The sequence below is a fragment of the Martes martes genome, assembly GCF_963455335.1.
Source record: "Martes martes genome assembly, chromosome: 14".
NCBI lineage: Eukaryota > Metazoa > Chordata > Mammalia > Carnivora > Mustelidae > Martes > Martes martes.
In genome coordinates, this window is record NC_137902.1 from 56,308,312 (window position 1) to 56,331,384 (window position 23,073).

General features: G+C 52.1%; 1 protein-coding gene across 1 annotated transcript in view; it reads right to left on the reverse strand.

The window, feature by feature from the left end:
• HK1 (hexokinase 1) overlaps positions 1–23,073 on the reverse strand; it is a 63,113-nt gene that overhangs the window by 15,588 nt on the left and 24,452 nt on the right. Inside the window, exons 3-9 of the mRNA XM_080823469.1 lie at positions 18,460–18,608; positions 13,523–13,642; positions 10,431–10,526; positions 9,718–9,817; positions 9,431–9,614; positions 3,927–4,082; positions 1,039–1,272 (exon numbers count right to left, since the gene is read on the reverse strand). Of these exons, the coding sequence (XP_080679595.1) occupies positions 1,039–1,272; positions 3,927–4,082; positions 9,431–9,614; positions 9,718–9,817; positions 10,431–10,526; positions 13,523–13,642; positions 18,460–18,608 (1,039 nt within the window). The remainder of the gene's footprint in view (positions 1–1,038; positions 1,273–3,926; positions 4,083–9,430; positions 9,615–9,717; positions 9,818–10,430; positions 10,527–13,522; positions 13,643–18,459; positions 18,609–23,073) is intronic.

Consider the following 23,073-nt stretch of genomic DNA (forward strand, 5'->3'; position numbering starts at 1 on the left):
TCATTATCAAAAATTTTACAATTACTGGGGCACCTGGGTGGTTCAGTCCTTAAACGTCTGCCTTCGGCTCAGGTTATGATCCCAGGATCCTGGGATCAAGCCCCGCATCAAGCTCCTTGCTCTGTGGGGAGCCTGCTTCTCCCTCTCCTTCTGCCTCTGCCCCCTTCTTGTGCTCACTCCCTTTCTTGAATAAATAAATAAAATCTTTTTAAAAGTTACAAATACTTTAAAAATACAGAGAGATAAAATTATGAACCTAACAGATAAGGACATGTAACGAGCTCACGCCCTAGCTGCTCAGTACCAGAACGGTTTCCATTTAAGTCCACATTTGCTTAACTGTGTTTAGAACTGTCTGTGAAGGTCCCACAAGACCACGTCACATGCACTTCATACACAGAGTGCCGAAACATCTGAGGTCTTGTGCAAAACAATTATATCATGGGCAGCTGTTGCTAATGGCACACGAAGACTCGGAATTTCATCTTTAGCTTTCTAAACTGGACAAGTCATGTTCTCGGTACCACGGAAGGCTTTCACAGCTAAGGGGTTCGGTACACAAGAAGGCAGCCCCTCATCACCAACAGGGACCAGCTCTCACATGCAAAGGTCTACAAGCTGCCTGTTTTCAAAAGGTATGTCTGAGGGCTGGGGGGCCTTCTACAGGAGCTTCCAAAACAACAATGTGGGCGTTGCAACATGACCCAAGCAAGCTACAGTGAGGATGAAGGTCTCTGACACAAAATGGATAAGCAAGAGAATTTAAGATACAGACACATTCCACCCAGTGTTCCCGGCAGCCACAGATGTCTCTAACAAGACTGAAGAAGTGAGGGGGAAAGGACGGTACAGACGCAACACCAGAAGCACTGACTGAGGGTCGGGTACTTCTCAAGTGGACAATTCTGATCTTTCCGCCCAGAACTACAATTGTCTTGTGCGCCAAAAACCTTCACTGGGTGCAAAAGTCTGACCTTTGGAGGAAGTCTTCGGCCCAGATGGGCACTGAGTGCCAATGGTAGCAAAGGGCAGACTCACTGTGGGTGCGTCTTGTAAAGAGACCCGTCGACACCAACCGTGGTCCGCAGCCTGGGTGTGCCCTTGTTATCTCGAAGGCGGCTCAAGATGGCGCCCAGCGTTGCAGCCACCAGGTTGGCGGAGCGAAATGAGACAATGGTACACACGTGCTGCACTGAAATACAGTCGTCGTCGGATGGCTCCACTCCCAGGCGCGTCAGGATTTCTTTGGCATTGTGGAGGCCTTCCTTATTCCTGTGAGGTTAGAGGCCAATAACCGTGAGTTAAGGATCCCACTGGGGAGCACAAAGCACTGAGGGTCCAGAGTCCTGGGAAGGGGAAATCCATTCGCCATGTGTGTGTGGCGGGGGGGGGGCGGGGGGGGGGCGGGGTATGGGATTAAGACCATCAAATGCCTGAAAAGAACACACGAAGGAGTCTCCTCCATAAGAAATACCAGGTAATAAGAGAAAAAACTGTGCTGGGCTGGGACATGACACGCCAGGGCCATGGAGAGAAGTGGAGGTGAGACGTGGTCACCTTCGCCAGAGAGCTCGGTGCTCAGGAGACACAGGCAAATCTGCTCTTGAGGTCTGTCTGGTAGTCGCCCTGGGATGCGGACACCCCTTTCCTTGAGGTTTTCCAGTCAAATTTGAATTTTCTGCATACCTGTTCTGTGCGTCTTTTGTTAGATTCATTCTGAGGTACTTTAGGATTTTGTTACTATTATAGACGGTATGGTATAGATGGCATATACCAACATATATACATACATGTATGTTCCCTTTTCTTTCACCTTCGTGTACCACCGTAACGCCAGATGTTTAGGGAAAACAGAGTCAGCGATACCTGGGAACACTCTGTACCATCTTTGCAATTTTCCTGTAAGTCTACAAATATTCTAAAATAAAAGACTTATTTAAACACATACATATTTTAATTATTGCCAATATATAGAAATACAGTTTAACTTTTGTACCTTATCTCCGGTCAACTTCCTAACCTCTTGCTATTCTATTCACTTGTTGAGGTATTTCTGGTGTCCTACACAGACAATTAACATCTGCAAATAATGATAATTTTACTTCCTTTTTTTTTTTTAATTCTTATGCCTTTAATTTCTTTCCTTCCTTCTTTTTTTTCTTACTTTCTTTCCACTGGGTTAGACTTCAGAACAATGCTAAATAAAAATGGGTGACACCATCTTACTGCAGATTTTAAAGAAAATGCTTTGAACGTCTGCCTTGGTGGGATGCTCAGGTTCTGTTGAGACACGTTTATGACAGTCTACCTGTCTTCTTGAGCTAGTTCAAGTGGGCTTTTGTTTCTTGGTAACCAAAGAGCCAACACCAGAAGACGCCAAAGGGAAGAGAGGCATTTCCTGACTCTGTCAGTGGCTCTGAAGACCCGCCATGGGCCTCCTGCCCCCTTCCTTCCCAGTAGCTAGCTGGGGGGCTCGAGCAGAGAGAGGGCTGGAAGCTTGGAATCTGGTGCCCTGCCGACAGTCGCTCTGCCCCAGGAGCTCCTGGGGGAGAGTGATCCGAGGGTAAATGCCCGGGAATGTGAGAGAGGAGTGAGTCCACATAAACCCCTTCCAACTTCCACAGCCGCCGCCTCTGACTGCAGCCCACTGACCTGCATCTGTCCCCAGGAGCCGGAGCTAGGAAGTCACCGGTTTGATGTCTCTGGCACTCAGCAGGGCAGTGGAACGACAGCCTCATGCAGAGATAACGGACGTCTCTAGCATCCGGCCAGCCCTATCTTTCAGCAGGTGGCCTCGCATGGCTACCTGTCTCCGAGCCAGGAACCGAGGCTGGTGGCCCACAGAGGCCAGCCGCAAGACACGAGTCCTTCAGACCTGGAGGCGCCCAACCACATCAGACTGCCCTGGGATCAAGTTCTCCCTCTTCCCTCTCTGGGTTCAGGCCCACAAGTCACAGCTGGGGCAGAGATGCCTGGGTTTCTCATGGTGCGGGGGAAAGAGCGCAGTCAGGTGGCTGGCGGGACTCAGTCCTCCCTGTCTAACGGCCCCATCTCAGCTGCTAACCACATTTATCAAACTTGTCCCAGGGAACACATCGGGCTGTTAAGAGGTGAGAGAATGCGGGGCGGGCAGTGGAGAGGGTGTTTCAGGCACCAGAGAAGTTTGGGAAATTGGGGCACCTGGGTGGCTCCGTCGGTTAAGCGTCCAACTCTTGATTTCTGCTCAGATCATGATATCAGGGTGGTGGGACCAAGCCTCAAGTCAGGCTTCACACTGTGCATGGAGTCTGCTTGGCTGTTTGGGATTCTCTCTCTCGTTCCCCCCACCCCCGCTCACATACGTGCTCTCGTTTGTGTGTTTCCCCTCTCTCTCTCGCAAAAAAAAAAAAAAAGGTTGGGGTGCCTGGGTGGCACAGGGGTTAAGCCTCTGCCTTCAGCTCAGGTCATGATCTCAGGGTCCTGGGATAGAGCCTGCTCCCTCCTCTCTCTCTGCCTGCCTCTCTGCCTACTTGTGATCTCTGTCTGTCAAAATAAATAAAATAAAATCTTAAAAAAAAAAAAGGACTTTGGGAAATTATAAGTCAACCAAAATGAACTGTGTTTTCTTTAATATGGTAATGAATACTACAAATCTCTCAATGGAGAATAAATATGCAGTATTTCCCAATCCTATTAGCCACAGAACCCTTTCTTCAGGGAACGCCCAATTATCCTGAGGTCACCAGGGTTCCCTGGAACAGAGTCTGGAGAAGGTCCTCACATGTCCCAGGGGGCTTCCAAGCCCAGGGCTCAGGCTCAGTGAACTCCTTGTTCACCAATGGAATCATCAGCTTCCGGGCCTCTAATCACCAGCCCTCATGTGTGTGAGTGGGCAGGGGTGCGGGGTGGAGTGAAAGGAAAGAGAAAGCCCAAGGGGCAGCACCTACTTCTCAATGGCTGACACATCACTGGTCCTGAACTTCCCCCTGGTGAGCAGCTCTGGGGTGATCCGCCCTTCAAATAAGAGGCTCTCCTTGGCCATCTTGACCAGGATCAGTCGCACCAGCTCCCCCAGGTACATGCCACTGACCATCTTCTCAAACCTGCAGGAGAAAAGCACGTGGCACCTGTCGGGGCCTCCCTACAAGCGTCCCCCCAGGGTGGCTCATGAGATGCAGGACAGACAGACAGGAGGCAGAAGGGAGGAGGAGGAGGCACTGCCTCATCCTCCTAAGCTCACGGGCTCACCGGTAGGCTAAACCACACATCTGTGTCACTAAATGACCACGACACAGCAGTGGAGAAGGGGGCGTCTCCTCCAGACCCCACACCCATCGCCAGGGCGGGGCACGGGGACAGGCAGGGAAGGCTGCCCGGAGGTGAGACTGGGGATGACAAGGAGGCCGCCCCAGACAGAAATGCAGAAAACGATAATTTCTTACAAGACACTACACATGCCTTTTAAAGGGCCTTCCTGCCCATCACTCCAGCAGGGAGGTCTCCGAGCCCTGTGACAGAAGGTGGCTGGAAGTATTCTCTCCATTTCCCAGCTCAGAAAGGGTAAATGCCTTCTCCGGGCAGGGGTGGGGGGAGCTGATGGGGCTGAAGCACAGCCACGCCCACAGGACCCCCGTCGCTGGCCACCCCTCCAGCATCCACATTCTTCTTCTCTAGCCAAAACGACCATGAATTTGCTTTGGGGAGCCTACTCCTCCCTCATTGACTTTACCCTAAATCCCAGGGGAGGCTCTGAGCAGCTCATGGGCAGCCACAGGCCAGTCCCAGAGTATATCCTCTCTCTCTTGCCTCCCTGGGAGGTGGCAGGTCTGGAAGTGCAGCAGTCATTTTGAGCCCAAGGCTGTAGGAGGGTGGCGACCACGGACCAGGGCTCCGTGCCACCTCCGAGCCAGATTCGGGCCCCGTGTGCTGGTGAAGCAGGGGCCAGGAGGAAGCCCCGAGCGGGACAGACCACAGCGGCAGGCCGACATCCAGGAGCCTGCCTCTCCCCTGAGGGAGCCCAGCTGGCACCCCCAGAGCTGCCCATGACACAGCAGAATATGCTGTACCCCCCTGAGCCAGCCTGGGTGCTGCTGGGACCTGAGCACCTGGCCCCCCTTTGCCCCAACACGGCCACAGAGAAACACGGTTCTCATTATTCCTGCTCCGGACAGGACCAGACATGACTGCCCCAGCCACAGCCGTGTCGGAGATCCCTGGCAGGAGGGCGCCTCTCTGAGGCCCGGCCGCTCCGCCAGCACCCAAAGGACCTGTGGGAACTGCCTCTGTGTAGTCCCGATCAGGAATCTCAAAGCAGGCAGGAGCCAGACTGTCTGGGCTCCATCCTGGCTCTCCACTGACCGCGCTCTTTACTCCCCGATTTCCTCACCTGGATACTGGGGAGAGGGCAGGGCCCACTGATGAGGTCACTGTGCAGAGCATCAGGGCTCATGGGGGGGACGTGCTACCGCATCTGCTGGTCATGAGGAGCGTCTCACGCTTTACTAAGCACGTCACGTGTACTAATTTACTCCATGCTCAGTACAGCCCCATGAGGTGGACAACATCACTATCCCCATTTCACAGATGAGGAAACTGAGGCTCAGAGAGGTCACATCACTTGCCCACAGTCACAGAGCCAAGAGTTAGCAAGTCCACACTTGGAACCCAGTTAAGCACCAGAGGCTAGGCTCTTCGCACCGTGCTGTCCTGTCTCTCTTGTGGGCAGTGCCATCAAATGTGAGCTATCACTGTTACCAGCTCACTTCCTCCCTAGGCAGCCGGCCCCCTTCGGGCAAAATGTGACAACAGAAAAACTTCTTCCCCTTAGCAAGAGCTAAGATCAGCCTCCTGGCACCTTCTACCCGTTGCTTCTCACTGCGCCCTCTGGAGGCATGCAAAATGATCTCCCTTTCCCACAAGACGTCTTTTAAGTACACAGATCCCACCTGCCCCTTTGAAGCCGTCAGAACAGCAGGACGAGGAAAAGGCACCTCTGATGGGCCTCGCTCAGCGCCGGAGGCACGCGGACATAGCAGGCTCGTTTTCCACCCTCTTTGCACCAGGACCCAGCAAGTGGCAACCTGCCTGGTGGGAGTCAGAGGCTGATGACCACAGGCTGGCAGGCGACACCGTGGTGCTGTGGCCTTCCTGCCCACTGGCATACACAGGCAGGGCTGAGACCCATGGGGCCTGGGGACAGGCTGGGAGGGGCAGGGTGGGGGTCATGGTGAGACAAGGGGAGCAAGGACTTGCCAGCCAGTCGGGAGCTTCCCTGGCAGCCAGGGTGTGCTGGGACCGGCAGCCCAGGGACGGAGAGGTGAGACAGGTCTGAGGCCATGCTAAGCGGGACTAGCCGTGTGCAGAGGTCTGCAGAGTGGGCAGAGCGATGGTAAGCACGGGTGTTTGGGGACGGACTTTGCCACCATTCAGACCGAAGAATTCTCCAGGTCGAGGCGTCCTGCTCACTGCTGGTGCTGTTTTGTGGGGCAAGTGTCTCCTTGCCTTTTGAAGGATGTGGTAAGGAATCACACCGGGCAATGGGATTCAAAAGTCCAGACACGACACAGAAAAAGAAGATCAAGAAGCCCGAAGAGACAGGAGGGGAGGAGAAAGAGAATTAAAAATGAAAGAAGATGGGACTCAAATCCAGAGTAGGAGATAGGATTGTGACCAGAATTTCAAAGGCCTAGAATACAAGGACAGTAGGGAGGGAGCTGGGTGTCTGACCCCTTTTAGAGAGACACTGCCTAACTCTGGGGCCTGGCTGGGGTTGCTGACTACTCGGAGCTGTCCCCTGCTGTCCTGAAAGCAGCAGGTCACCAAGGAAGGCAGAACTACCATGCCGATGCCCTTCCCGGCAACCGTACACAGTCGGTACTCGGTGAGTGCAAACTTCAGACAAAATGAATGAGCGGGAGTGTAGGGGCCCAGAGCCCACCTGGGGGTTGGCCTTCGTGCAAATCCCACACGCCTACATTTTCAACCCTGGCTACAAACTGTAATCAGCTGCGGAACTCTCGGGCTCCTGAGGACAGGCCCCAGCCCAGGCCCACCGAGAGTCAGAACTGGGAGGGAGGTGGGTAGGGTGAGGGGTGACTGGGCAGCAGTTTGTTCTTAAAAGGCCTTTATGTAATTTTGATATGCAATCAGGGATGAAAAATCACTCCTCCAGACCCTTCCTGATAAACGTTTTTCTGAAAATGAGAAGAGCTGACTCTTAGACATTCTAGAAGCTCACTCTAAAAACTCAAATTTTCAAATGGGGCAGAAAACCCTAAACCTAAACCAGATCAAAGCTCAACCAGGACTCTTGGGGCAGCTTGTCCTATCCCAGTGCCTTAATCTCCCCACCAGTCAAATGGAGCTAACACCCCTCCCTGACAAGGAGGACAAAACGGCTCTGAAGAACTCAGCATTACAAAGACAACGACACAGGGAATCCCCAAAAACTTAGACAACGAACCTAGGAGAAGAGCAGAAATTTTTTTGACAAAAAACTCTCTGACCAGTAGCCTATTTCCAGGAATACATGATGTAACTCAAGACTTTGTCCCCTCTTCAGCCTTGTTCTTAACAAGACCTGATCTCTGGGGCTCGGTTCACAGGGAAACACACTGGAGAAGGTGAACTTCACCCCACCCTTCACTCTTTCATCCATTCACCTGTTTATCCACCCACCCATCTGCCAGCCATCTAGCCATGCCCCTCCACCCTCCATCCACCCTCCATCCACCCTCCATCCCCCCATCCATCCATCCTCCATTTTCCCAACCATCCATTCAACCACCCACCCATCTCCCCACACCCCCATCCACCATCCATCTCTCCATTCCCATCCCCCCTCCGTATCCACTATCCATCCACGCATCCATCCAGCCATCATTCCAAAAATGCTTATTGCAAGGCAACTGTGAGCCCAGTTCACCATTCAGCCTAGGGCTATAGTTCAGCCCCTTAGAAAAATTCAGAAATAATTCAAAACGGATGGCAGCGAAATCCAGGTCTCCACCCTAGCCACAGGGGATCCCGCCACCCGGGCCAGGACAGACAGGGGTCTGGGTCATATCTGTCAGTTATCCCAGGTAACTGCCCTGCTCCACTGAGAAGGCAGCAGTCCCCTGCCCTTCTGATTAAGGGCATGACAGTCACTATCTGAAACCCCTGGGGTCACATATGCTTGCAAATGTGGAAGCGTGAGGGTTTTAAAGATGTAACATGTTGCATATGTACATATTACAGAGTATCCCCCAGAGGTCCCTGAAACAGCAGGGCCATCAGGCACAGCCGCAGTTCTCCCATGAACGGATGAGCAGATGAACAGATTGGGGGAAAAAACACCTTTGGCTATCAGAGCTTTGACACTGGCATCCTTTATCCCAAGCTGGTACCCCAGTCTCCGGATATAAAGTAAATGTTCAACTCTGGGTCTAAGAACTTGGCATTCTCTAAAAAACCCAGGTTACTTGCCACCGCCATTCCCGGTGGAGGCCATTTACGCGATGCCATTAGCTCGGGGTTTGGAAAGTCCCATCATCCAGCCCAGGGTACAGGGATCTTTGGGGGATGGGCTTCAAATGAACTCCCATGTCTCTCTGGCATGAGATAAGGACTCGTAAGCCAAGGCAGTCGACGAACATCTCTCAGCACGCTGACAGCGCCCGACCCCAGGGCGAGGCAGCCAGCAGGGCCATCAGAGAGAGCCAGCAGCCCACCGGCATCACAAAGAAATAGGAGCACACACTGCAGAACCAAACAGCTCAAATCAAGAAATGCCCACGCCGCCCTGAATGACATCACTCACACCTCTGCAGCCGGGGCTCTCCCAGGCCAAAAAGAACTGGCCCAGTAAGTCTGATGCTCGTTACCAACTCTGACCCATCTGCCCATACGTAACATGGGGGAAGTTTCTCCGTGCTCTGGGCTCCCTAAGGTCTGTATGACTCCAACGGTTTGCCCCCACTCCTCTGCAGGACAGACATGCAAGTGTGGGACTCGCATTCCCAACTAGCTCTAAGTGCGGGAAGGAAGGGGGTCCTCGGTACCCTCGGAACCCAGCACAAGGCGCTCAGGACGCTCACTTCCCTGCTCGGCGGCCGCCCTGCCTGCTGCGTGGCCTCGCTTCCCCCCAGCAGCAATGTGAGTGACTTACAGGGTGCACGAGGGTTTTGAAACCCTAGTTCTATACTAACACTTCTGTGCTCTCCATCTTCAAAACTTTTTACCAGGACACAATTACAGCGTAATTCAACAAAGAGAAAGTCATTCAAAACATGCTTTTTAAAGCTGCAGATGCTACAACCGCATATCTAGCCAAAGGAATGAAGGATTGTGCAGATTCGATGGGCTTCGGCTTTGTGATCACCTGCCTTTCTGCCCCCTCATCTCAACCCCTAACTCTGGCTAAGTATCCCCAAGGTCACGCACACAACTGGGCAGAAAAGGTGGGACTCACAGTTGCTTCCCGGGGTTGAGAGAGCCACGGTCTATCTCCCGGTCAAACTCAGTACGGATGTCCTCCAGAGACCCGTCGTCCCCGAAGGCCCCCCACTCCGTGTTGATGCACATCCTCCCCTCGTCGCCTTCCACCAGGTCGATGTGCCTCAGTTCCTCCATGTAGCAGGCATTGGTGCCAGTGCCTTGGAGAGAAAGAGGGACCAGATCAGGAGCTGCGAGAGCGGGCTGCCTGTGCCTTCTGGAAACCCTGGCTGAGGGCAGGCCCGAGGAAAGGGGTGACATTACCGATGATGAGGCCGACTTCACACTGCTGGTCATCATAGCCACAGGTCATCATGGTCCCCACCGTGTCATTCACCACAGCCACAATGTTGGCATCATAGTCCTGGGGACACAGAATGGGGGTGTCACTGTCCACTCTCACATGGGAGCAGAGATCACTGACCTCCAAGAGGGCACGGCCAGTGAGCCCCCGTGTTCAGAGCCAGCACTGCTCCTATGGGGATTGGGGGGTGTGCTGCTCTCGTGACTGCCGGTCCCCAGACCAACTGGATGAGAGTGCAGTGATTACAGCACGGAAACCACACGGTCACCTTCATTACCCGGATTAAGACTCTCTTCCAAGCGGAGCCATAGCCCTCTGCAAACCACGCACTACAGCCCTGTGCTCACGGCCCTTGTTCCAACCACAAAGGCAACCCCTGCCTGTGTCAGCTGCCTCCGCACAGCCCAGCACTCCAGTCAGAAGGAGGCAGCCCCCGCCCCAGGGCTCAGCATTTCCATGCAGTGCTTCTGGGAACCCTGCTTTGAACCACCCTGACCTTCCAGCCTGTGGACTCTCCCTGTTCATCTGCCTGTGTCTTCAGGACACCTAATGTGATGCCTCCGGCCATGCCCAACTGCCCCCAGGTAGGGCCTGGTCTGTTCCAGATCCCAGCCTCCTCCCCCCACCGCCCCACCTCCACACAGCCGGGACAGGTGGCCCCGAGAAGAGTTACCCCGCGCTTCTTGATGGCTTTGTTAAGCAGCTTCACCACATCCATTCCCTCCACTCCGCTCGCTTTAAATTTCTTTGTCCAGGTGATCAGGATGCCCTGCAAAGGAGAGCCGGTGGGGGTTGGACGAGGGCTGGGAGTCCTGCAGAACCCCCAGGTCCCTGGGGAGGCCACTCGAGGGCTGTGAGGAAGCAGAGGCCCAGAGAGGGCAGGTGGCTCCCTGCAGATCACAGCGGGTAACCACAGAGCCAGACTCCATCCCATCTCCTGTCCACCCACTGGCAGGATAGATTTCTCTGGGGGATGCCACGGAAAAAAGCCATGCGGCTCACGCTAGAATCCAGCGTGCAAATCTGCCTGGATGTCAATTACACAGACAGACTTCAAGTAAAAAGAGAACAAGAGAAATCCTGTTACTACCTGATTCCCCCTCCATGCTGGCAAGCCAGAGCCCAGCTCCCACAGCCCCGAGAGAAGACAGGCAGAGCCAAATGGGGAAGACAAACAAAATGTCAGAAGAATTCTTGGCTACTGAACTTCTAAAGCCAGGTGCTAGAGATATAAGGATAATACCCAGCGCATATGACTTATGCCTCTTCCCCAACTTTGGAATTTAACCCCTACCTGTAAGCAGCAACTCCACTAATGGGTCCAATAGGCCCCACTTCTGTTTGTGTATTAATGGAGACTTATCAAAAAGACTAAACAGCCAATGGTCACTCACTTGAGAATCGGGAAGGGTAGGAATTTTAGTCTTTGCTTTACATCTTTATATTATCTATATAAATAGCATTATATAATTGCTTTTGTATTTTTTTTTAAATCAAAGAGTCGAAAAGAATAAATGTTATACTTGACTCTTTTTTCTCTGAATGGAGAAATTTGCCACACGTGCGGCAGGGTGGGAAAGAGCTGTGGTTCGGGCCCCGTGGGCCTCTGAGGGTGCCACAGGGGTGGGTGCTGGCCCACACGCAGCCCGCCCCCGCTCACAGTGAAAGCCACACAGAACGGGGCGGTGCTTAGGAGACGTGGTTCTCTGTGGCTCTTTGTTCAGCAGCAGCCTGCTCCTAAGCCAGGCATTCCCGAAACCCCTGGACCCTGTCTTCTTCCCCTCAACCCCAACCCCCAAAAGCCTCAGAGAGTATGTTGTGGAAAGAATACGGGGTTGGAAGTCAGGAGACCGGTCCCATTCTCACACCTCTGCCCACTTCCTTGTGGGCAGCTCCCCAGATTCCTCTGAGGGTCACTTTGCTCATCTGGGGAATAAGGCAGATGGTTTAGATCTGGAGAATCCAGAAGGTTCCAGGCAGCCCTGAAGAGTGTGCATAGCATCCCCCCCCCCCGCCCATGGGTAATGAGTCTCACTGGCTTCCCAGCAGGCAGTGCAGCCCAGCCTAGGAATCCCTCCTCGGATGGGGGTCAAGGCCTGGGAGGGGGGGCCTCTCACCCCTCTGCTCACAAAGCACCTGTAGCAGACACATCTGCCCTGCCCTGGGGGGCTCTCCTGCCTCTGAGGATATTCTCTCCCCCTTCTGCAGTGCCTTCCTCCCCAGAAGACGGCAGCTTCTGTGGGGCGGGCCCCATCTGCTCCCTGTCTTCTCTCAGGGCCTAGCCCGGCCATATGGGGATGGCACCTAGGCAGTGTCCCTAACAACGGAGCTAGGTCAAGCAGTCTCTGCCCCCCCTTTCCCAGGGGGATGTGACTGTCACGTCTCTGCTCTCAGAAGCCGAGGAAAACTGAGTACCAAGAATAGGCCTTGTGAAAGGTTCAGGAAGACACCATGGAGGCCAAAGTGATCCGAACACCTTGGAGGTGTTGCAAGCCAGACACCAGAGAGTCTGGACAGACCACGGCAGTCCTGATGGGGATGGGGACAGCAGTGTCCCAGAGGTCTTCAATGGGGGGTGGGGGAAGGAACGGGTGATAGGAATGCCTGGGATTCTGGTCCTAGGTCTGCCATTAATAAGCCCTGTGACCTTGGGAGGTCTGGTTCTCCAACTGGGCACTGGTCGGTTTGCCCTACTAAGCCCTCAAGCCCCCTCCTGCTCCAATATGATGTGACGACACAAATGGCACAGATGGAAGGGCTCCAAGGGCGTGAAGCAGTGGCCGAGACAGGGCGCTTACCCTACCGATAAAGACATACAGGGGAGCTGCCCAAAAGCGTGGAGGGGGCCATATGCACCAATGCTACTCTCCTGCAGGGAAGCAGACTGGTTAGGAGCACCGGCCAGGGAGCCAAATCGCCCAGAGTGAGTCTGGGCTCCGCTGCTTCCCGGATGGGTGATCCTGAGCAGGTTCCTGACTCCTGCCAGCCTCAGTGTCCTCATCTATAAACTGGGAATCACAAGCACATCATGCACGGGCGTGTTTGAAGATACCATGTTCACTGTGGGGTGCACGTTCGAACAGAGAGCCTGGCACCTGACGGCCCCTCGGTAACGTGAGCTCCCAGGGTCCCTATTATGAGAGGCTTATTCACAGGTCGCTGTGTGTGTGTTTTCTGTCTCTCATGTCACGTCTACTCATTCTGTCTCCCTGCCGTCCCAGGCACAGTGGTGCCCTGGGGTTCATCTGAGTCCCTCTGCTGAGCAGGTGAATGAATCAACAACGACCCACAACACCATGGGCGCGAGGACCCAGACGGAGGTCACAAAGGGCCTCTCTGGGGATGGAGCTGCTCGCGGGCGAAGCTTTGGAGACGCAGCCCGGGCACCCGAGACATGGGGTCCTGACCAGACTCCCCATTCCCGGGACGACCTCCAGGTAAACTCCACATTGCACAACCCTGACAAAAGGTTTGCCCGCCTCTCGCCACTTTCACCAAATCTACTGTCTTTTCTTTCACTTGCTTGCATTTTATAAATGTCCCCACCTACCTCATCTCCAGAAATATGGAAATCTCTTAAGTAATTGAAAGACAGACACAGTAACATGATCTCACATTAATTCCTACAAATGTTTCCTGAGAAATACAAGACAGGCAGGCCATCCGCCCAGTAGAGCAAAAGGGAAAAAGAGTTGGGAAAGGGGGCTCATCGACTTTCCCATTCTGGGGCTTCTGCGGGGCCCGCCAAGCCCAGAGTGTGCTTACCTCGTCTATTCTGGACTGCCGACAAGGGAAGGAAAATGTGAATCCCACAGGTAATTTCTTGTCCTTGATTTTTTTTTTCTCCATGAAGTCTCCCAGGCACTCAGCCACATGATCAAAAAGCTGGAGGAAGCACAAAAGAGCTGTAAGGAGGGAGAGAGGGGAGCCCACATTTGGGGGGAAAACGTAAACAATTCCCTCTGCACACACAGAAAAGAGCACGGCCACACTGGCTGCCCATCCCCGCGGCACCTCGCGGCACCCCCACAGCACCTCCACAGCACCCTGAAGCACCCGCAGCCCTACTGGGAAAGCCAGGCTGGGTGTGAATGCTAGAGAGAGTCCCTTAAAGAGAGACTTCCCTGCAGGGCGGCACAGCGTAGGAAGCCGTTCAACCCTTCAATCAGAACTAGCCAATGGGTGCTGAGGAAATTTTAAAGTAATAGAAAATGCCCCCAGCCCTCCATAACAGCAGGGCAGTGGGTCTCTATCAGCCCAAGGGGTGGCATGGTGTCTGGCCCCTTCTCTGGATCTGGATCTTTATCTCTATCTACCTCGGTCTGTGCAAATTCCAAAAATTCTATGGGCCGTTCCAGAGCCTCTAGCCCACTGGAATGATTTCACAATCTTCAGACTGTCCTATTTTTACTTTTTACTGAAGTCGGATATGCACGCACAGAAAAGTGCACACAGCCAAAGCACAGCGTTCACTGGCTTCTCCCCAGCCCACCCACCTGTGTCACCAGCACCTGCATCCAGAAACCCAGCTCTGCCAATGCCCAGACTCCTCCCTCGCGCCCCCTGCAGTCACTGCCACCACCTAACCCCACAAGGGCGCTCGGCAGTCACTGTGACGTCTAGCGCTCTGGATTCGCTCTGCCATCTGTCTACTACGCATAAATGCAAGGAGGGCGCACTCTTTGGTGTCCACCTTCTTTCCCTCCACGTTACGTGTGGGAGAAACATCCACACTGTCGTGTGCCTGTAGACTAGTCATTCTCGTTGCATTCAGTGGATTTCAATTTAAATTCGCCTACTCTGTGACCCACTGCCTGGGATATGCATACACATCTTAGGAACCACTAGAAAGAGCACATGACACGGTTTCCCTAGCCTCTGCATGAATACTGTCAATGATGGAAGGCTAACCACCTCTAAGGCAACCTTTTTGGATCTCTCTAATACCTCCCCTCATCTCTAAAATGTATCCAGAATTGAATATAATGTTTCATATGTGTTCTAAACACAGGAGAGCTTAGTTGAACTAAGATTCTCCCTCTTCTTTGGCTCTATACCTCTATTAATGTAATCAAAGCATATATATGCTCTTTTGGCAACCAAGCCAGTCTAGGTAACCCTGTCTTTTTCACACGGCTGTCGTAACACTAGACCTCCCTTATGTATGGGACTGACAAGGCCACGGAGCTTCTAGAAGGCCAGAAGAAGGCACTCTTGGCAGGGCCCACCACATGGTCACAGAAAGCAATCCCAGCCCATGTTCCCAGACAAGGCTCTCTTCCCGGAAAGCTTTCCTTGCAGGGATATCCTCCAGAGGGGGCCGGAAGTCATTGTTCCTCTCCCCAGCTTTCCTCAGAGGTTTCTGACCCTACTCTACGGTCTGAATTTCCTGTGGGGGTAAAGGAAAACCTGCCAATTTCGATTTAAGAGCCTCCGTCCCTGAATCACCACTACTCAGACTGCCGCTGCAGCCAGTGACTCTGACTGAAGAGACACATGACCACCTTCCCCGGAGGAGCTCGGCTAAGTCTCCTGCGACCTACATTTCTAAGTCACATAAACCCATTACTAAGTCCGTCAGCGAGCCCCAGGTCATCTGCTCTCACAAGCCCCATGCCCCCCTGTGGCCCTCCCAAGAGACGGCCCCCGAGGCAGGAGGAGGGTGGAAGGAAGGCCCAGGCAGGCAGAAGCAGGGAGACGGCGGGCTGCAGAAACAGATTCCCACGGATGAGGCGCTGTGACAGCTCCCAGATCCAAGCCAAACACAGCCACCCCGCAGCGCTCTGTTAAGAAGGAAATGCCCAGGGGCGCCTGGGTGGCTCAGTGGGTTGAAGCCTCTGCCTTCAGCTCAGGTCATGATCCCAGGGTCCTGGGATCAAGCCCCGCATCAGGTTCTCTGCTCAGCAGGGAGCCTGCTTCCCTTCCTCTCTCTGCCTGTCTCTCTGTCTACTTGTAATCTGTCAAATAAATAAATAAAATCTTTAAAAAAAGAAATTTAAAAAAAAAAATAAAAAAATAAAAAAAATAAAATAAAATAAAATAAAAAAAAAAAAAGAAGGAAATGCCCACAGCCCGGGAGCTCCCAGCCTGCTCAAAGAGACCGGAAGCCACCACCACACTAACCTAAGCCTGTGACCGACCAGGGAGGAAAGCTCGCCCGCCTCGCTGGGCTCAAAATTCTTGTGTCTAAAAAGCACGATTTTTTTCTTTCCAAACAATGTAATCATTATTTTAAAACCCCCCAGAGAGTCAGTTTCTCCCCATTGAAAAGGGTAAAAATGATGAAAACAAAAATTTAAATATTATTCAAAATTTCCCAAACTAAATAAGTGATTTTTCAGAAGTCTGCACGGATGCCTCCAAGATTATTAAAGCTGAAAGATGAACTGAACTTTTTGGGATAGCGTGGCGGTGGGGGAAGAAAAAGATAAAGCAAATAGTGAACGACTGGGGAATGTGGATGAGGGCATATATGGGAGGCTCTTGGTGCTTATCTTAAAATTTTCCCTAAGTTTAGTATCATTCCAAATGAAAGGTTTAAAAATCTACTTAAAATTCCTGCATGTTCCAGAAGATGAGACCACCACCCCGTGAATTCGGGGCTGTCCACAGTCTGTGAGTCTCTGCGGCTTCACAGGCATGTGGGGCCCTTGGCCTCCTGCTGGATTCTACAGGTCCATCAGAAAAATGGCCTCTGATACTTATGTCTAACCTCAAACCAAACTTCTGAAGCAGAGTTTCCTGTCTCATCCCTATTTTCAACTGCCAACCCTCTTCCTCAGCCCCTGAACTCTCCTCCACAGCCCTCACATTTCCTCACCAACCAAAAGGTTTAAAGACAAAAAGACAAGACCCAGGCTCAGAGTGGTCCACATTGCTGAAACCCTAACAACCGGACCCAGACTACGTGGGTGCAACTCCCAGCTCCACCATTTCTGAGCCGTGTGACCCAGGGGGCGGTGGCTTAACACCTGCGCCTCCGTTTTCTCATCTGTAAAATGGGACGGACGACGAGCTGAGTGAGCACACAGCTCCGCGATAATAACACAGCATCGTTAATCTTATCATCATCCTCATCGCCTTTTCTTTGCAGACTGCTTGAAAGGGGAAGGGGCAGAAGCAGACAGCAGGAAACAGTGACCCTGGAGCTGAGAAGATGGGGACAGACGCTGGGACAGAGGCGGTCACAGGGGCGCAGGAAGAAGTAGTCACTGTGGAAGTAAATATACAGCCAGGTGGGCCCCTGTTGGGAGCACCCCCTTAATTTACAGGCCCTGCTCCTAAAAGGTGAAGCCAAAGCATACAGGACCATCTCAGCACGGGGGACAGTCCTGAGGGCGAAGGCAGCAAGGTGGCTCAACCCAAGGCCAGTGGGAACAGAGAGTGACAGGTCAGTACTCGCTGCCCGATGGAAAGAGCAGGCTGCCACCTGGAGGCTGCTGGTCACTTGTAAGGACAAGGCAGCAGCCGCCGGCCTGGACTGGGAGATCCAGCAGCTGGCAGGCCTCGTGCACCATCGGACAGATGGGCCGGTTCCTACAGCCCAGCCGTGCGGGGATAAGCAGGGGAACCTCCAGGCAGGGCCATCCAATGAGTGACACACTCATCTGCTCTGGAGACAGTGTCCTCTGCAATGCTGCCTGCGACCGGGTGGGAAAAGCTCTGAACCCAAGCCCCCAGGAGCACACGAAAGGCTAGGATTAGCCCTTTTCTCTCAGAACAGAAAAAAAAAAAAAAAACAAACAAACCACGGAACTGGCAGAGCGATGGCTCCAGACTCCACCTACATTAACTTAGAAACAAAGTAGAGTCAAGAGGAGAAGGCTCCTGGGTCCCATCTCAAAGTCCAGCTCAGAACAAATGAGTTTTCTGGAGAACTTAGTCATGAACCTTTACGGGAACACACCCTTCCTAAAGCAAACAGTTGGCGAGCTCTGAATACATATCCTGGGCAGCAGCCATGACTCGGGAGGCGAGCTCCAGACCAGAGGGGCCGGAGCAGCTATGGGAGGGCGGGAGGAGCAAACCCCACGCGTGGCGGGCTAACGGCGCACAGGCTAACTGGAAGCCATGATCTGGAAGCGAGGGCCCCACCGCTCACCACAGCCAGAGAGATGGGGAAGGGCAACAGGCCCTTCCGATCGTGCCCGCAGCCCCTTGGCCAGCTCAGGAAGACAGTCCTCCCGGGGGTGCCCCACCAAGGGGACGGGCCTCAGGTATCAGATGTGAGGGAAGGAGGTGGTGCCTTTCTGAACCAAGGACTCTCAGGAGGCTATTCAATCGGGTAGCCAGGAGCCCTTGAACAGCCCTGGGGCCACGAGCTCAAATTGCTGTGGCCCCACAAGGTGACATGAGGCCTGGGCCCCAAGTGAGGTGGGTGAGGAGGCCAACGACTTAGAAGAGCTGCTTTCACCCAAGCGCTCTGCGAAACCTGCCCCAGGGAGCCAACCCCAGGATCCTTAGGAAATGAATACATTTACCCACAGAGCTGCCGGGCGCCCTCTTCCCGGGGCCCCCCTCCCACCTGCCAATTATCCCAGACAGTGGGCTCTCTTTCAATGGTCACACCCTTCCACCCAGGAGCCCCTCTCCACGTGAATCCATGAGGGACCCCTTCCAGGGGCTCAGACACCAGAGCTTGGGGGGCGGGTTCCCGGAGGCAGGAGCCCACTGGGGCCGATCAGAAGGGAGCAGGGACCCACCTGGCTTCCGCTGCCGTGCACGATGTTCTCCGGGGTGTCATAAATCTCGGACTCCATGTGAACATTCTGGTTTTGCTCATGATTCACTTGCACCCTCAGAATTCGAAAGGAAGACCCGCCAAGATCCAGGGCAATGAAATCTCCCTTTTCTGTTCAGGGAGACAACAGGGATCACATCAGGGTCACATGTGAGGGGAAGGCCCCACACTCTGCCCACCTCTTGACAGGGTCCAGCTGGCCTACCTCCCCCATGCAAACCTCAACCGACCACTGCCTACCTGGGAAACAGGCCAGGGAAACCTCCCCAGCCTGTCACATGCAGGCCAGCTCCCAGCAGGGGAAGGCGAGGGCCAAATTCCATTCAGAGGCCCACCCAGGCTTTCTCTAAGGCCCAACCCCTTCCGCCAGACAGCACCATTAGCCATAAAATAAAAAGAGCATTTCAACTCCGAGAACACCCCATACCTGAGGTCGGTCCCATGCCTGGAGTTCCTAACACACCCCCACTCACTCCCCATGGGAAGAGGGATAGGGGGTTAAATTGTGGTAAAACCTATGTAACATAAAATTCACCACTGGAACCATCCTTAAGCAGTGGTAAGTACAATGTTGTGCCTGCATCACCACCACAATCCATCTCCAGAACTTTTCCCTAGAAACCTCTAGAACCATTCCCTGCTCCTCCCCTAGCCCCTGGTCACTGCCTCTCGCCTTGCTGTCACCACGGATGTACCTCATCAGGATGGATGATTCCAGGAGTGGAATCACACAATACTTGGCCTTGTGTGTCTGGCTTCCCTCACTTTGCATAATGTCTCAAAGTTCATTTTATAGCCTGTGTCAGAGTGTCCCGCTTCCTGAAGGTGGCTGGTAGAACCCACTGTATGTCGTTACCTCACTGCCTATCCATCCAGACACCTGCCGGGGAACACCTGTGTTGTCTCTACCCAGGGAAGGCTTGTACCGGGGAAGGCTTGTAACAGAAGTCTCTCTTGGTCACGCAGGAGGAAATGGCCTGACATGGTTGCAGCCCTCAGGTCTGATGTGGGCCCTGACGGAGGCGTGCCTCAGTGGGACACGGATGATGGCACTGTACACAACCCAGGGCCACCAGATGGCAGCAAGGAAGGCGGCCGTGGGAAGGGTCCCAAACCATCGAGCCACCATCTAACATTCCTCATCCTCTTTCTCATTGGTAATTCTCACATGCTTCCAGAAAAACAGCGAAAATCTGTGAATTTTACTACTGATGTGATATCCTCAACTGACCCAGTGGGTATCGGGCCAGGGGTGACAGCCCCCCCTGCCACCCAGAGCCCCGATAGTCCCCAAAGTCCCCAATCCTACAGCAGCATAGACATAAGTCTGCTTGGGATCTCATCTTCCTAGGGAAGCATCTTTAACATTGTTTTTTGATAACGGCATCATTGAGATCTAAAGCACCAGACAAGTCACCCACTTGAAGTGTGCAATTCCACAGTCTGTCGCATCGTCCGTGATGCCACCAGGGCCACACACCAGTTTTAGAGTGCTTTCATCACCTCCAAAAAGAAGTCCTGGACTTTTTAACTGTCTTCCTCTCAAGCAAGCACCCTCTTCTCCCCCCTGCCCTAAGCAACCATTAATCTGCTCTCCGTCTCCACAGCTGTGTCCATTCTGGACCGTCTGTATGAGCGGCATCACACAGCATGTGGCCGCCCGTGGCCAACATCCTGGTGTAGCATGGGTCAGTATGTCATCTCCGTACAGCCAAATAACAGCCCACTGCATCTACCCATTTGTCTGCGGATGGAACACCTGGGTGGTTTCTACCTCTGGCTGTCAAAAATAACACCGCAATGGATATTTCTGCACAAGTTTGTGTGTGCCCTGTTTTTATTTCTCTTGGGTATATACCTAGAAATAGGACTGCTGCCAGTGGTAACTCACACTGAACTCTCTGAGGAACCGCCACTGGTGTCTGAGCAGCCGTCCCATTGCCCATCCCACCCGTGATACGAAAAGGTTCCAATCTTCCACATCCTCAATTCTCATCACCATCTTACTTTAGTTTGGTTCGCATTTCTCTGGCTAATGACAATGAGCACCTTTTCATGTGTCTCTTGGCCATTTTTTTTTACCTTCTTTGGCGAAATGTCTATTCAGATTCCCAGCTTGTTTTAAAAATTGGGTTGTCTTTGGACTGTTGAGTTGTAAGAGTCCTTCACGTTCTAGACCTAAGTCCCTATCAGATATAGGACTTGTAAATATTTTCTCTTGTTCTGTGGATTGGCTTTTCGCTTTCTTGATGGTGACTTTTAAAGCATGAAAATGTTCCATTTTGATGAAGTACAATGTATCCGTTGTTTTCCCTTGTTGTCTGTGCCTTTGGGGCCATATCTTAGAGGCCATTGCCATATCCAGGGTCACAGAGATCCTCACCTACATTTCCTACCAGGAGTTTTATAGTTTTAGATCTTACATGTCAGTATTTGATCCTTTCTGAGTTGATCTTTCTTTATGGTGTGAGGCAGGGGTCCAACCTAGTTCATTTATGTGTGGATATCCAGTTATCCCAGTACATTTCCTGCAAGACTGCTCTTTCCTTCATTGTACAGTCCTGGCACCTTTGTCAAAAATCAAGTGACCATACAGGTATGGGTTTCTGAACTCTCAATTCTCCCCACCTCCCCCAATTTTGATATACAATTGATACCCTGAACTCTTAATTCTGATCCACAGCCATCCTTATGCCAGTACCACAGTGTCTTGATTAATGTTACTTTGTAGTAAAATTTGAAACGAGGAAGTGAAAGTGTTCTAACTTTGTTCTTCTTTTTCAAGATTGTTTTGGTGTTTCTGGGTTGCTTGAGCTTTCTTCTTCTCAATTTTTAAGGTAATGGTTAGGAAGAAAAAAAAGCCTCTCTTTTGTAAATCTTGTATTTGATTTCACCAACTTGTCAGCTCTGACACACTGCTCTATTTCTGGAACTCAGAATGGTGTTTGATATACAGTAAGAGCTCAACAAATACTTCAGCTCAGGAGGGTGGTAAGGAGTCAATGAACAAACCAAAGAATTATCTGAGTGAATTTTCCCCATTCTTAACCTCGCTCTCAAGTTCCTTGAGGGAAAAAACCACAACCTGGGCTTGTTTGCATCTTAACCATGGCACCCAGGAAAGATCAGCAAATGCTTGGCAGATGCTTGGTCACAGGGGCTGGTGACCCAATCATTCACTCACTCATTGGTCATTAAGCACAGAGCAGTGACACTGCTGGCCGGTTGGCTTCTTAACTTACAGCTTTGTTGAGAAATTATTCATATAGCATAGAACTCATTCATCTTATTTTTTTTAAGGTTCTTATTTTAACTCATTTGTTACAATTCATCCATTTTCGTATAGAACCCAGTGGGTTTCTAGTGTATTTACAGAGTTACACAACCATCACCACTACCTAATTTTAGGACGTTTTCGGCATCCCAGATAGACACTCGGTACCCATGAGCCGTCACTCCCCACTTCCTGGCAACCCCTCTCATCCACCAACAATCACAAATCTACTATGTGTCTCTCTAGATCTTCCTAGTCTGGACATTTCGTGTCAATGGACGCATACAAGAGCTAGGCTATTGTGGGTGGCTTCTTTCACCTTCTATAGCTGATGTTTTCAAGCTTTGTATATGTGGTGGCATGTGTCAGTACTGCATCCATTTCTGGGATCGAATTATATCCCATTGTATGAATATTACGACATGATGCCACTGGTTTTAAATTGCTTCTATGGTCCAAAGGAAACAGACCAAGGGAAAATGCCAAGAAGCAGGTGTCACAGATCGGTAGGAAACTCTCACCCTGACTTTGTGGGGTGTTCAAATCTATTTAGAGGGCTTTTTTATTTGGGTTTGGTTTTTTTTTAAGATTTTATTTTTAAGTAATCTCTACACCCAGTGTAGGGCTCGAACTCACAGCCCCGAAATCAAGAGTCGCATGCTCTACTGACTGGGCCCGCCAGGCACCATGGTTTAGAGTTTTCTTAGGGTTCCCATCAGAACCCTAATCTCCATGGTGCTCAGTTAAAAAACTGAATTTGGTATAAGGTTGCTCCTCCTCTCAGGAAGACGAATTACTAGAGTATCAAAAGCCTTTATTTTACCATCAACCAACATTCACGGGGCCTCCATGCATTCCAGCTGCTAAGTCCTTCAGATGCATCATTTTATTTTTAACTCCCTCGACCCTATGTGGTAGGTACTACTGTGATCCCCATTTTACAAGTGAGCAAGTAAAGGCTGGGAGGGGTCAGATGACTAGCCCAAGCTCACAACCTAAGTGGCAGAGCCAGAATGTGAACCCAAAGCTTGGAGTCATTACCACGATTCCAACTGCCTGCTGGACAGACATCATGGACACGGGCCCCCAGGGGTCGCCGTGGACTAAGACTCCGGCACCACCAGAATGGCCGCCTTTCTGGGGTTCCTCAACATCAGCGACTCCTCGCGGCTTTTGGGTCTGTTCTGCCTCGTTCTCCAGTGAAGACAACGCACACTCTGTGCAGCAAACAATTCCAACCCACTTGCGCAGATGAACGAGCACAAAGGCAAACACTGTACTAGCATGAAATTATGGGTGCTT